We start from the raw sequence: 16,243 nt of genomic DNA, 5'->3' as shown, positions 1-16,243 counted from the left end.
CTCCTTTGGAATTTATTTGTTCTTTCCCAAAATGCGCTGAAGATCAGTAATACTTTGGTAGCGAAATCTTGCCATTGTTTTGTTCTCGCATGGCTTCCCAGGCACGCAAGCCTCTTCCACTTTTTCGATCTGACTGACAAGTAGTGTAGTCTTCCTTCGCTTCAAAGCTGTGTGATGGCTCTCCTAAACTCATTTCTTAAAATGTATTTGTTTCTTTCTGTAAAGCAACTTATTTCACTGCAGCAGCGACCGACGTACATTGCGCGTATTTTTGCTGTTTTCCAGTTACATCAAAATTTAAGCTAAAACTGAGAAAGACCAATTCGCGACCCTTTCTTGCATTGCAGCCTGATTCAAATTGGAATTAAATTGAAAAAAAGTTGAAAATAATTTTTGGTGTGTCGATTGCGGATTGGGAATACATATACTCCCTTTTAGACGCTTTCTAGTGAAACCCGTAATTCAGTTTACTCTGAGTCAGTATAAGAGCACATTTACACGACGACTTTTCACCCTGGGTTTTCTGCCCATTCTCTTTTAAAGAAGTCTTCGAAAATCTTCGTATATTTACACGATGACTTTTTGTTTGCGGCTTTCCTTGCGTGTTATTGACGTTTAACGGACCATTTTCTTTCGTCCACTTGAATAAAAATACGAAAATGGGAACACGATGAAAGCGAAATGTCAAAAACCCCCTCGATTTCGCTGACCGTGCATCCATGCCTACCCCGTTGACTACGCTACAGCTTTTGCCACCAAGTTCGACACGCATCGCTTTCCACCCAGGATGAAAGTCATCGTGTAAATTGGCTCTAAATTTAAAAGCACTTCCGTTGAAGTATTTTCCTTAAAATTTCTTGTCTGTGCTATAAATTTTCATTTCTCGAACTCAAAACCAGTAAAATTGCCCACAACGGGTATGACACTACAACTAACTTCCTCCCTAATCTGTATACTTTTAATAAAATACTTAACATTTTTTCTATATCGCAATAAATTGCTTGTTTTTCTTGAAAATTTAATAAAATAATATCTGCAAGCCGATGCTTAAGTATTCAGCTGAATAAAAGTTGAATAAAAAACCACATTTATCGATGGTACATCAGAATTCATTGACTGTGAAGCAAAAGCTGTGAAAGTCACGTAAGTTGTATAGTCAAAAATCCACGGATATATAATAGGAAGAAGAAAACTGGAAACGGTATGCATCATTGTAAGTCCCCGTTGAGACTGATTTTTTGGACTCTCAGGCATCATTCCTCCCTAACGAGCATTACGGTTAGTTTTTAGTACTCGCTGGTTGCTGACGACAGTCTATTGCAGACGCTACTTCAAGCACTCCTCAACTTCAGCCTCGCCGCTATTTGAATAACCGTGGACAAAATGGGTGTGCCGTACATTTTAATTCATCGGAGACTTAATAAAAGTTTGTTTATTCATCGAAAGGAATTTTAACGATTTTAATCCATTTCAAACGGGTATAGTTTTTCCGTCACGTAAAACGTTGAATCCATATCTCGCTTAATGTAATTTCATCATTCAGCAGCGTATGGAAGTATTTGAGTGAGGAAGCCACATGGTGGCCCCTTCGGTGGGTAGAGACAAACCCATTTGACTTCGCGATATAAAATATTTTGCAAACCAAGATCAGGAACAAAGAATGCCACAAAATATTTTCTTAACTCACATTTTTGCGTCGCATAGATTGAAATTGGTGTATCTTAGTAATAGAGACTCAAGCAAGGTGCTCTCTGAGGCATTTGTGAGGCAAGGTTGCTAGACTCACAGTGTTAACTCTAAATTACATTTCTTAGACAAGCTTGCAGTGCTCCTTACATTACCTCAGATTTACACGAATAAATTAAAAAGTTTTTTTTTTTGGATTATAATAAAGAATTCAAATCAATGTGCACTAAAAAACAATAAATTAGGAATACCAGCACTTTGAATTAGAAATACCAGGTACTTTAATAACAACGAGCTCTTAGAAAATTGCTGGGGATTGTCCTAAAATTTACGGTCTAGTCCAGTCTATGCATTTTATTGAAAATGAACAAAGCAAATTACAAAAAATAATGAAACTGAATTTCATTAAAACAAATTTCAAATGGTTTAGTTTAGTTAAGTATATAAAGGGTCTTTCAAAAAACGTTTAAAGGCGTTGTTTTAAACTAAAATATGTCAAAATTTAGATTCTTTCAGGTCTCATTTTTTTATTCAAAATAGGGCTCTTAAGAATTACATATGAAAAATTACATCTTTTAAATGTTCACTATGGACACGTCTACAGGTAACATCCTAATTGTTGAGAACGTCGAGATATCGATGTGTGTGACTGAAGGTTGTTCAGCAACACTTTGCGTTCAGTTTTTGGTGTGCCAGTCCTTTTTTTATTCTCGGAAGTTTCACAATCCTTTAAATTGTGGACTCAATCGAATGATTATTTTCACGGAAAAAACACGAATTTGCTGTGCGTAGAGATAGGCCATTTTCATAATCATCATCATCATCATCAGTTGGCGCTACATCTCAGTGTGAGCTTTGGTCTGGTATACAAAATGCCTCCATTTGACCCGATGATTGGCTGATTGCTTTCAGTTAGTGACCTTGACTTTCTTCATGTCGTCATCTAGTTCGTGTATCCAGCTTGATCTAGGTCTGCTTCTTGCTTTCGTTGCAAATATTTTAGCGTCAATTATTTTTCGTTGACGTTTTCATAATAGGTTTCAATAATTTTAACGCGCTGTTCTATCGTGTAAAATCGTACATCTGTCTACTTGACAGGAATTATTAGGAGTTATGCACTAATGACATCTAGGCGTCACTTTTGAAAGACCCTTTAAACTATAAATAAATGGAGTTCTGTTTATGTTTACCAAAATTTAAAAAACCTTAATTTTCTAAAAAAAATATTTTCCTTTTGGAGGTAACCTTTTTTTTTTTTGGTCGTAAAAACATTTTGTTAGAAATTTTCAGTTTTTTGAAATCAATATCTGGCAACACTGTATGTTGCTAATTAAATTTAGAAAACCCTAATTTTCTGAAAATATTTCTTCGTTTTAGAGATGACAGTTTTTGATCGAAAAAACATTTTTTTTTTTTGGAAATTTACAGTACTTTAAAAACAAAATCTGACAACACTGAATGTAACTAATATGTATAATGATTGTAAAACTAAATTTTTCTTAGTAAAATAGAAAAAAAAAACTTAATTTTCTGAAAAAATCTATTCGTTGTGGAGGTAACAGTTTTTTTTTTTTTGGTCGGAAAAATAATTTTTTTGTATATTTCCAGTGTTTTGAAAACAAAATCTGATCCCACTGTATGTACGATGATAACGTAAAACTAATTTTGCATAACTTTTTTCTCTTCAGACAACATTTTGGTAAAAATGCCTGTAGCTTTCTTTCACATCTCGCATACGAACTGGAATTTACTGGCCTTGAGTTTGGAAAACAATAAAATCCGCGTGCATTCATTTCAATTGTCTATATATTTTAGCTTTATGTAAATTGTAAACTATAAAATATGTACGTATACATGGATATTGCAAATTTGTGTGGGAAAACGAAAATATATTATACATACATACATATATATAGCACATACATTACATAGATATGTGGATGATAACAGCAAAAAAATACATTTCGTACTTATCATAAAGAGTTAATAATAGTTACAATAAAAATAACTACATACAATACTAAACACATATTTATCATAAATAAAACACAGATTTGCAATAAACAAATAAGGGCAACTCTTATGTGTCGGTATGTTTATAGTATTTGGGTAGATATTTGCTATTAAAGGAAAAAGCCAAAACGCAGCTTGAAAAATCAACAGGTAGCAGGTGCAGGTGCACGTCCCACACCTCAACTCGATGTTCCAATAGAAGCAAAATCGAGATCCTCTTCAGCTGTGTCAAATCAATTATTTCTTAAATTTTCAACAATTTTTCTCTTTTAACTGTTCAACTTTCTGCTACTTTTCTTTTCTTTCTTCGGTTTAGAAACATTCAGGTCAAGAAGGGGGCGGTGGTTGTAGTGACGGTGATTGTGGTGGTATTGAAGGCGGTGGTTGTGATTTTGATGATGTTGGTGATAGATTTTCGATGTTGCTTGAATTATTGTACACTCAGCTCAATTTGATTCGAACTGCTCTGACTGGCTGTGGAGAATTTGCGTGCCAACTTTTGCAGTGTACCAACAGCTATGAAATGGATTTCGTTTTTTTCCAAAAAGAAACAAAGAAACAAGAAAATAAATAATATGAAAATATATCAAAGAAAAGTAAAGGCAATAGAAAATTTAGAAAATTAAATGAGTACAAATAAACATGAAGCAAAAGCGTTTACTTTATACAAGAGTGCATTTGAGCAATAAATTTTTGCTGCTTAAAGTTAAGCAAACAAATTGTAAAGAATCATATAACAAGCACCTTAAAGCAATCAGCAATACGTATATACATTTATGGAAAGTAGAAAGGAGAAAAGCGAAAATGTGAAGATAATAAAAATACATATTTACAACACATATAGCCAAATATAAAATTTAACGCAACCGAAAGGTAATAACATTTGCGGAACATTTTCAGGTTCGGAATCGCTACAAAAAAATACTTATTTAAGAAGGTTCACAGCAACTATAATATATTAAATACATTATTATTTTTATTTATATTCACAGTTGGCAACAAAATCGGCCTGAACATTAGTAATAAAACATCAACGAAGGTTCTAAACACTGCAGAAAAAGAAAGCCAAATAAATCAAATATTGGAAGAAAACAACTCCGGACGTTTGTGTAGATTTTCAGACACTTCTCATAACAAAATGTTTGAATTTGATAGATATCAATGAGAATTCCCGCTTTTCTCGCCGTACAAAACAAAAAAAAAAACAAAGCAAGAATACCTTTTCGAAATATTTTTTTTTTTTTCAATTTTCTACTCTCAAATTATTCTCGCAACAGAAGACTTACGTTTTCGAAAGGAATTCGCAAAAATATCGAAATCTTTCTTTGCTTCAACGAATCTGAAAATAGAGAATAAAAATGTTCTTCTTTTTCATTTGCGCAGTAATCGTTTAAGCGATTTTGTCATTTGATTTTTCCTATGCGTAGGAGATCTTTTTCTGCCAACACCACCAGCTTTCGAAAACTCGACTGGAGCATTTGTATCTATCCATTTTTAATCGTACCGTCCACTGTGCATGTTGGATACGGAGCACCTGGAATAGCCTGGTGGGCTCTCCCCTTACCAGTTTGGGTTCCGAAAACCTCGGTTGACGGTGGAGAGCCAGTAATACGATAATGGATATCGCACACAAAGCCACAAGTGGTAACATTCGAAGGTCCGGCAAAAAATACTGCGCGATTGTAACGCTAGATATAAAAAGCGCATTTAACTCGGTGAACTGGGCACACATAATGGGTTCACTTTCAGAATTTGAGGTCCCTACCTACTTACTGCGGCAGGGAAGATGGCGTGAAACAGTATGAGGTGCGAATCTATGGGACGCCATGTACGACGGCGTGCTGAGAATCAATCTTCCCACATGAGCAACACTCGTTAGTTATGCGGGCAATATCGCGTTGGTAGTCGTTGACAAACACCTCAACCCCATGAGAATAAAATGCGCAAACGGAAGTGGTTGATATCAGCAAAATAAGAGCTTGCAGTGCAGAAGACGGGATTGGTCCTGCTTCGCACGATGAAGGCACGCGAGGAGTTGATAATCACTGGGAGCGAGTGCCAAATACTCGTAAAATCGTAGCCGTACTTAAAGTATTTGAGAAAGCTCGTTGACTCCCGAATGACTTTTATAGATCATCTTGCAGCAGTTAGCAAAAAAGCACAACGATTAGCTGCTCTATCAAAACTTATACCAAACATAGGTAGGCCACGCGAAGAACCACGCCAGTTACTCTCCTTAGTAACCACCTCTGTTATAATGTATGCAGAACCCATATGGATCGATGTGAAAAAAATCGTTTATAAAGGAATTGAAAGCTTCACACAGACTTAGCGCGTTAAGTAATATCGTAATATCGAGGAAAATCCCGGTTGATCTGCCCATCAAGGAGCTAAAGAGGTTGCACTAGCAGACAGGGGAGAAGACGTCCTGCAGCATTAAAAAAGAGGAGCGAAAACGTACTGTAAAGGAATGGCAACAGCGCTGGGAGCATTCAACAAAGGGTCGCTGGACCTATGATCTAATACCAGACATTGCGAAATGGTTTGGTAGAAAGCACGGAGAGGTTGACTTTTATGTAATGCAATTGTTGCGCAGCCATGGATATTTCAAGGAATATTTGCACCGCTTTAACAGAAGTGAGAGCTTTTAGCGCGTATAACAAGAATGTTGCGTAAGGAAGAATGGGCCCGAAAGGCGGACTTAAGACAAAGCAACTGGCGTAGCAGGCTGCTGAAAACGGCGAAGAGCCGTCGCAGCGTGAACACCGGGCAGTTACTAGCACTGATATAGACTGACGATTTTAATCAACACAAGCAAAAATGGCCTTCCGACGTATTACTTAACGGAAAGATTCCGGGATAAGCAACCGTTCGGACAAGGGGAGGTTTTAGTTGTAACGGTGATGTAATGTGAAAAACACCCTATATTATCATGAGGTGGTGGAGTCACTTCATAACGATTTGTTGCTACTGTAATAATATATATTACATACATAAGAATTATAAGTATGAGTGAGCTCAAAACACAGCTCTTCAATAAAACATTCACCTAAAAGATAGTTTTAAGAACTCACAGATCTAATAAGCTTTTAAAGTTCACGACCTCAAAACGTCAAGCATAACATGGAACTAAAGACTTGTCGCAGAATTCTTGAATTATTATTCGTCTGGATTGCGCTTTAATTCTGCTCTCGAAGGAGTTATATAAGGAGGTGATATTGTACTAAGAGAAGTACAAAAAATAATCAAAAGCGAAAGTTAATTGGTGTAAAACTACTTAGAAACATTTAAAGTTACTCTATGCAACGAAAAGATGCCAAAGTATGTAACTCTCGAACAGCTGAAACCAAAAAATGCTGAAATAATAATTAATATAAATGCTAAACTTGTGCCTATTTAATACTGAAGATCTGACTGGAAAGTAACTAAAAATTTATAAATGATAAAAAATGTGTTTTGATAGCAGGCGCTCCTCGGCGCTCAACGGGGAAAATCTGAGTAGAGCGTAAATTCAGAAATTCGATCCAGCACTCGACAAAGGATGTCCGTGACAATATCTTTCGATTTGCAAGGTTATTCTGTACACTGCTGCTAATTAAAAAAAATGGTTTTATGTTTTATAATATCAAAAATTTTGCTTCACAGAAATTGGTATTCGCACTGAGCGTCACAAAATATAATAAAAATGATTAATTACTTGCCATTCATAAAATTGGTGGTATTATTCACATACCAAATGTTTACTAAAGAGTCTTTCAAAAGTGATACCTAGAAATCAGCAGTGAATGATTCCTAGACCGTAACTTTTTTTACTTGACATCTTTCAAGTAGGCTGATGTACAAATTTAAACGAGAGAGCAAAGCACTAAAATTGTTGAAAGTTACTATGAAAATGGTCGATTTTTAAAGTTGGTGGAAACATTTCAAGGAACTGGCTCTGTCGAGGATAGAAAAGGGACTGGTAGACTGGTGGACGTGCTGTTGAGAATATTAATCCTATAGCGCAAAGTGTTGCTGAACAACCTTCAACATCGATAATTCGATATTGTCAATAATTAGGCAATCATGAAGCAACTGTTTGGTGGATTTAACACGTAGTCGTGCTCATGGTGGACATTTAAATGCTGCCATTTTTCATCTATAATTGTTAAGAGACGTATTTTGAATAAAAATAAGCGATACTTGAAAGAATCTAAAATTTTACATTTTATTTATTTTAAAACAACAACTAGGCGCGTTTTTGAAAGACTCTTTATAAGGAGTTTTACGGGAGCCCGATTAAAAGTAAGAGTAGCACAGTTTTCAATACAAAACCCGGGAATGCATCACAATCATATGAACTGCAGTTTAAAGATATAACTTCTTTACTATAACCTGCGAATTTTATTCACAATAAATTAATCTGCCAGGAGTGTAAACAATGGCCCGAATTCTATTTTAGATATATATTTTAGAGAATGACTACTAGAAATTGACAAAAAAAAAATATTAATAAAGACATTTATGACTTACGATAACTGCATATCCGAAATTCTTCCAAACATTTTGATTACAAATTTTATTGAATTTTTTTTAAGGCACTTTCTGGTCTAGAGTTCCGAAAAAATCGATTTTTTTCATGTTATGATAGTTTAGACTTTCAAAAATATACTCGCAAATATTTATATTGAAATTTGTTGTAGTTTAGACGTTACAGTCCTTTAAGGGGTTATATACCTTGTGTTTTTCAAAAAAATCAAAATAAATTTTATTTCTTTATCGTAAAGTACAATCCCTTGAGAACATTTTCCAAAAATTTCATAGAGATCTGAGCAATAGATCGAAAGTTACAGCGTTTTAAATTGTGCGTCGTCACGTCCTGAGCGTACGGCCTCATGCGGCGCTTGAAACTTTAAACGCGATTATCTCAAAAACGTGTTTTTCCAAAAATGCTTTTGCGGTGGACGCGATTGCAAAAAAAGTATTCAACCGATTTTTATAATTTTTTTTTTAAATTGTTCGTAATTGATGTCGCCTCTTAGTGAACGATCAACTTTTTATGTATAAATTTTTATTTTGCAGATATGAATTTTTTAATGCCAATTTTAGGACTGTAGAAGTGGAGTTTTTTAAAAACATGTTCCTATTTTCACAAAAATCAAAATATTTAATATATTGATCGTTCACTAAGAAGATATAACCCTATACTAATGAAATCTTTTCGATTTTTTGATTTCAGTTGACTTGGTGGACTTGAATCGCGTCCACCGCAAGCCTCTTCCAAAAAAAGGGTCTTGGGGGAAAACGCCATAACTCCGCCATTTTTAAATATTTTTACACAAACAAAGCCTTTTTTTTTTCTTTAAACATTGTAATATCCAATAATAAAAACTTTTATACAATAAAATTATTGCTACATATCTTTAAAAAAAACCCAACTTTCGCTAATTTCACCGGACCACAAGGTATATAACCCCTTAAAACGAGACCGGTGTGGTGTACGACGCCCAGGTAGAAATTTTTTTTATTATTGTCATTGAAAAAAAAATTTTTTTTTTGTGAATAAAGATTTGATCTAATGAATAAAAACGATTTTCAATTGATACCTTTTTTTTTTTGTTTAATTTTCAACGCCTTCAATTTTCACGTCTCTAGACCAGAAAAGTGCCTTAATTTGCATAAGTTGTGAAACTTTGAGAATGAACTGTATTTTCATAAAAACGATTGGTTCTATAACTTAATTTTAAGGATTTTCTGAGAGATGGCGTTACCAATATAAAATCGCAACAGGTCATACATTAACTAACGTCATTGTGAAGCGTTATTATTGCGCTTTATTTTTCAGTATATGTCATTTCGTTAAAGTGTAAAGAATATTTTTTTGTAGCCATCAACATGTCAACTTTTGTGCCAACAAAACGCAATTTGCGGGAAGCATTACTTTTCTGTTTCAATTGAAAGAAAAAAGCAGCTGAAAGTCATCGATTGCTGTGTGAAGTTTATGGTGAAAATGCTCCATCGCAACAAACGTGTGAGTACTGGTTTCGACGTTTTAAGAGTGGAGATTTTGACTTGGAAGACAAGAAACGTCCAGGACAGCCAAAAAAGGTTGAAGATGAAGAATTAGAGGCATTACTCGACGAAGATTGCTGTCAAACTCAAGAAAAACTAGCAAAATCATTGGGAGTCACTCAATCAGCCATTTCAAAACGTTTAAAAGCAGCCGGATTCTTTCAGAAGCTTGGAAATTGGGTTCCCCATGAACTGAAGCCGAGAGACGTTGAAAGGCGAAAATGCATGGCCGAATTGCTGCTTGAACGCCACAAATTGAAGTCGTTTTTGCATCGGGTTGTGACTGGGGATGAAAAATGGATCCATTACGACAACCCTAAGCGCAAAATATCATACGTGAATCCCGGCCAACCAGCGAAACCGACGCCGAAGAAGAATTTTCATTGCGCCAAGGTAATGCTCTGTATTTGGTGGGATCAGAAAGGTGTGATCTATTATGAGCTGTTGAAATCGGCCCAGACGATCACAGGGGACCTTTACCGAACACAAGTGATTCGTTTGAAGAGAGCAATCGCCGAAAAGCGGCCGGAATATGCGACCAGGCACGAGGCCATAATTTTACAACATGATAACACTCGGCCGCATGTTGCTCAACCGGCCAAAACATATTAGGAAAACAGTGGATGGGAAATTTTACCTCGCCCGCCTTATAGCCCAGACATTGCCTCGTCCGACTACTACGATTCACTTCAGTTGAGTGTATCAAAAATTGGCTCGATTCCTTCTTGGCAGCCAAGCCGGCGCAATTCTTTTGGGCGATATCCACACATTACCAGAAAGATGGGAAAAAGTAGTGGCTAACGATGGACAATACTTTGAATAAAACATATTGTACTAAATTTTTATAATAAAGCTTCAAATTCACTCAGAAAATCCTTAAAATTAAGTTATAGAACCAATAGAAAACTTAAATCATAAACAAATAAATTAGCAAATATCATAATTATTTAACCAATAAATCGTAATTATTTAACGCAGTTAGTTAGCAATTCACTACTTAAAGTTGAAGCAAAATTTCGACAAAAAATACCTATACGCAAATGTAGATTTTTTCACTTCTCCATGCTGAATGAGTGCTTGAGGCGGAGCAAATATAATTATTATTATTCAATGAATTATTGACATTCAATTCATCAGTTGTAGTTGAGAATTAATTTTCCTCTACTAGACTCTTTTACTATTTTTTATCAGGCTCCTGTGAAAAACCTTTCAATAAAAATATCAAACTAAAATACCACAAGCTTTCAACTACAAATTTATTTTATGAAACCAAAAATTTATTTTATGAAAAAAATTGTGCTTTAAATACATACATACATGTAAGTATGTGCGCATTGGCGCAAGGTGTGCAGTGCTTCAAAGTAAATGAGTTGTTAAATTATAATTAATTATGTAAAATATACATATTTACATTTCTCATATACCCAATAATCAATACAAAAGAAACAGTTGTTAGGTATTTTATTGTATTGTCTTCCTCATTAGTGGTTGCGTATTTATTTTTCAGAATTTATATGTATTTATATAATTACGTACATACACATAAGTATACATATATGAATATCCATATTAGTGATGTAATACATACATAAAACAACTGTATTGTGTGATTACAATGCATACTAACACGAACATTTCGTTTTTTTTGTTGTTGTTAGGCATTAAATATGTAGTAGAAGAAATTGGTTACAAATAACGAGTACAGTGCGATATGCATTGAGGAAACTACGAGTACGCTAAGCTATTGAATGGGTAAAAGCAGTCATTGGCGAGCCCAGGTGAGACCAAATAGACACTTGATATTAGTTAGAGATGTTGTAGTGATAACTTTTTTTTTTGATTATTATTTTTTAATACGTTACAAATTTTGATAATCTCTGACATTTTGAACTCGAAAATAACTGCTTTTCCCAACGCATCAACTACACCAATCAATTATGTGAGACAAATACGTATACAAATTCGACGATCGAGAAATGTTTAACTGCATTCTATTGGCAGCGTTGCAATGTGACCCTGTGTGCGCACCTCCTCCCGCACCCATGGCTCTGGGGCTTTACATACATATTTATTACTATTTAGATTACAACAAGCAGTGATACTAGAGTTAATTTTCTGTTACTGACATAAATCTTCCAAAAATTTCTGCGCTTTATTGCGATTTTTCTGCTTTTCAGTGACGCAAGGCGTGGGAGTAAAGCGTAGCAACAAACAAATAGCATCGACAAATTTGGAATTTGGTTGGAAAATATAAGGGGGATTGGTAACGGGGGTTGGTTTATTGTTAGAGCAACAATGTTTTGGTTTTGGTTAAAACATTTGCAGCAAAAAGCAAAATTATGTCAAAGATACATACATACATACCACAAATGTAAATAAAGTTGTTCAAGATATTTTTTTATTTTTATTTTTTTTTTTTTACAAAGTGTAATTGAATTAGTTTGTTGAGTGAAGAACACGTTTCGAGATTACGTTGTTTGAAATAGAAAATTCGGAGATAAATTTCAAAAATTGCATATTTTTGTGAAGCATACATTTTTTTTTTAATATTTCCACAAAAAATATGAAACGATATTGAAATGTTATGGCATATTTGAAGCGTAAAAGATTTTTCCATTTTGTTACACACAAAGCGATTGCACATGGCGTATGTGTCAGTTGAATGTGTGAATGGTTACGAATTTCAGGGAATTTCAATACAATTGTCAATATATTCGTGGAGATTTTTTAAGCGTGATTTTGTTTGTGTTTCGATATGTGGGATTTCATTAAAGATTTGTATTATAAACATTTGAAAAGGAGATATAAAAGAGAGAAAAAAGAAAAGAAAATATTTGTATGTCCAAATTAAATTTCAATTACTTCACAGCGTTGGTATTTGTTCTTAATAATGAGAGCGGTGTGTATTGTAATGTTGTGCTTTTTTTGTTTAGTTTAATTTTAGAAATGCAAAATGTTAAAAGTGTTGTGAAGTGTTGAATTAAGGAAATATATTACTATGATTCGTAGGGTGACAGGGCGATTACGTAAAATGGGTGTTAAATATGGGATAAAGTATTTTCTGTCTTCTGAAACAATGATTTCCATGGCAAGTTCTATTTATGGTACCGAAATTGCGAATAAAAATAGATGCTGCTTTCGAACTGTTTACTAAGAATTATTATTATTATTATTATTAGAAGGCCATTACGCACTGCGACCGGAGCTGATCTATTGTGAAAGGCCTATTTTTGTAACCCTAGAGTTTTAGGCTTTTTAAAAATTTTAGCACAATTTTGGGTTTGTTGTTCCAAAGATTGCATGGAGATTCTACGATACCACCAAGGTGATGAAGTCTCTGTCTGCCCAACGCAGGACATTCACAAAGAATAATCTATAATCATCTTTTTAATCAACACAATGGGCTTTAGTAATCAAGCTGTCAACCTATTACATACTTTAAAATATGTAGGTATTAACTCTTTCCGTTCTCCCAACTGCCTAACAAAAACGACCTATTTTTGCTTTCAACACTTCTGATGCTTCAATTTCGGCCAAACAAATTGCTAACGGTATGAAATTGAATTGTAAAAAATTAAAAGCAAATATCGTTTTCGTACCTTCAAGAATTTCTAATGTTCTCACATTTTTAGCGAGCAATGCACAAGTCATAGTCACTTTGTGTCGGCCGCTGCAACGGAACGAGCCAGGTATGTCCAGGTTCCTCACTAAACAGTGAACACAAAACGTCAAATGATTGAAACATTTTTTTAAGAGCAAACATTTTTGCCAAGAAAAAATGTGCTCCTTAAAAAATCATCTGACGCTCGGAGTAGGCAAAACAAAGAAGGTTCCCCCATTTGTGAAACAATCAATAAAATGTAATACACTTGTATTTACAAAATTAAGTCACTTTTTCATTTTACTTTTATTCGTAATATTTTCTATGTAAATGGTTTTCATAAAACAAAAACCTCATAAATCAAAAGGCCAAACTTGGTACGAAATTTACTTTGTACGAATTTCACCAACTTCGTTCTTTTAATACGAGTATTTGGAAAACTTTTGACTATGCAGTTTTATAGCCAAAGCAATTTTAGTCCACATTTGTAGGCGCTCGAAAATCGCATTGATTTTTAATAATTTTTTTTTACTGCTTGCATTGTTGAGAATTTTTTCCCCCTTAATTCTGTCTTATAACATTGACTTAGTTATGGAAGTTTAAGTGTATTACGTTTTTAGGGTTATATGTATATGTACAAAGTTATATCGAGAGTTTTTTTTAGCTACATGAGAACTATTAACTAAGGTTTGTAAGCGGAGATTGGCAAACTGTGTTGACATTTCTGTTCAGTAAGGCTTGGCAAGTCTTATGAATCCCTTAACGCCAGAACAACCCTTCCGAATTGTAGAAATTCACAAAAAAAATAAATTTGTTTGCGAAGTTCATAAAGCAATTCGTCCGTTTTAAGGGGTTATGCGCAGTTATGACTTTCAAAAAAATCGATTTTTTTATTGCATTTTTGTAATGTACATATATTCAAAAGTATACGCACGAAATTTGAAGTAGATCTAAGCAATACTTTCGGAGTTATACCTAAATATGTAGAGATGCCTCGGCACGTTTTAAGGTAGGTATTGAAACTTTAAACGTGTTTTTTTCAAAACGGCATTTTTCAAGTCGGTGTACACGATATCTCGAAAACGGCTTATTTGATCGTTCAACCGTTTTAACTCAATCTTTAAAGATACATTTTCTAGTAATTAATCGTTCCTTTTGTAAATCTGATACTTATTTTCCATTTTATAATCAATTTACGGCCAAATTTTAACGTAAAAATCGAAATAATTTCTTTTAAAAGCTGCCATTTTGTGAAAATTCACTTTTTTGATTAGCCGAACGATTAATTACTAGATAATCTAATATATTAACAAAATTTGTTTGGTTTTTTGATTTCAGATAATCCAATCCTGAGTTACGATGTACACCGTAAATCGTCTTTTTTTAAAGGAGGTTCCAGAAATCGCCTGCAGCGCGCTCTATAATCAACATTTTCATAAATAAAAAATTTTGTTACGTTCTTGAAGGATGCTTTTATAACCGCCAAAAATTTTCAAATTAAAATATTCTAAAGTTTCTTCAGGATAAATCCTTGACAACCCGTCTTTTATTTGCTTCATAACTGCGTATAACCCCTTAAGGTCAACATAATCGGACTAGTGAGAAAGCAATTCATGCAGTTGTTGATCGTTTGCGCAATACATTTTATTCTTCTCGAATCAAATCCATCAACAAGACAAAAAAATGTTTTGAAAAGAATATTTCTGCTGCAGCGCGAAGTATTAAAGAAGACACCGAAATGCCGATTTGTCGTCGTTCTCAACTTGTTCACCTTTGTCCTTCGACTATGTGGAAAATTTTACGTAAGGATCTTTGCTTATGTTCCTATAAAATACAGGTTATGTTAAGTCATTGGTTTATGCCGACAAATCGGCAAATCTTGAAGCAGTGGAGGCCAATATTCAAACTATCAATGATGTCGTACGGCCAGATTTATTAAAAAAAAATAGTTAAAAATTGGATTAATCTATGTAACTCGTTGGCGCGGCGAACATACGCCAGATATCATATTAAAAAAATAAATGCCATGAAATCATCTACGAGATTATATAATAATAAACAAAAAATTCAATCGAACAATTTTACTGTTTTGTATTGTCATTTTAAGTTCTCAAGCTCTTAAAAGAACACCCAATAGTATAGGTATATACATACATATACATAGTTAGGAAAATTTCACTTTACCTGAGGGGAATTGCAAAGAAACCCTTTTTTTCAAACCATATCAGATGATAATGTCTAATACTCGCAATCACGGCAACTCACCTGCGAGTATGGTTTAGAAATACAAAAATAAAATTAAAAAGGCGAATTTATACAAGATGGTTTTACTAGAACAGCTGATTTGCCTTTTTTCATATTGGCCATTTAAATGTCAAAGTGATTGAAATTCTTGGAAAGCATTCAGTTCTCTGACACTCAACCCAACAAATTGAAACCCCAAATTACATGTTAAATTCACATTAAAATTACAGTGTAAATTAAAAAAAAATTAATTATCTCGCCTTTTTTATTTCTCGTATTATTTTTTAAAATTTTGTGAAGAAGAATCAAAAGCGAATATTAAATAATTAATGCCAATTTTTTTTTCGCTACTGCGCCCAGCTTTTATGAATTCGCCTTAATGCTAATTCACTTTTTTCTTTACAATTTCCCATTCTACTTGAAGCAAGCAAAAGTCAAAACGTTTCATATCTAAATTTTTTGTTTCGTTTTGCTTTCCTTTTCCACTTGTATTATCTCTAGTGAACCATGGTATTTGTCTCATTTGTATCTATGAAACACAAAATGGCTGAAAACGTTTTTTCTAATAGCAGTCGCCCCTCGACAAGCAGTAGTAAACCTCCGAATGTATTTCAGCCAACAAAAAGCTCCTAATAAAAAAATCATCTG

The 16,243-nt window shown here is 34.0% G+C and overlaps 1 protein-coding gene across 8 annotated transcripts in view; it reads right to left on the bottom strand.

Annotated features, from left to right (window-relative positions):
- LOC128866821 (protein NDRG3) overlaps nucleotides 1-16,243 on the bottom strand; it is a 117,411-nt gene that overhangs the window by 8,285 nt on the left and 92,883 nt on the right. For 2 of the 8 annotated variants that reach the window (XM_054107819.1, XM_054107820.1), the window contains exon 8: nucleotides 3,475-4,215. The exons of the other annotated variants lie outside the window; for them this stretch is intronic. In XM_054107819.1, the coding sequence (XP_053963794.1) occupies nucleotides 4,130-4,215 (86 nt within the window). In that variant the 3' untranslated portion in view covers nucleotides 3,475-4,129. Of the gene's footprint in view, nucleotides 1-3,474; nucleotides 4,216-16,243 lie in introns of those variants that run through there. 8 annotated transcript variants of the gene reach the window in all.

Source organism: Anastrepha ludens, chromosome 6 (assembly GCF_028408465.1).
Source record: "Anastrepha ludens isolate Willacy chromosome 6, idAnaLude1.1, whole genome shotgun sequence".
NCBI classification, from domain to species: Eukaryota; Metazoa; Arthropoda; class Insecta; order Diptera; family Tephritidae; genus Anastrepha; species Anastrepha ludens.
This window is presented reverse-complemented; position numbering and strand designations above follow the sequence as displayed.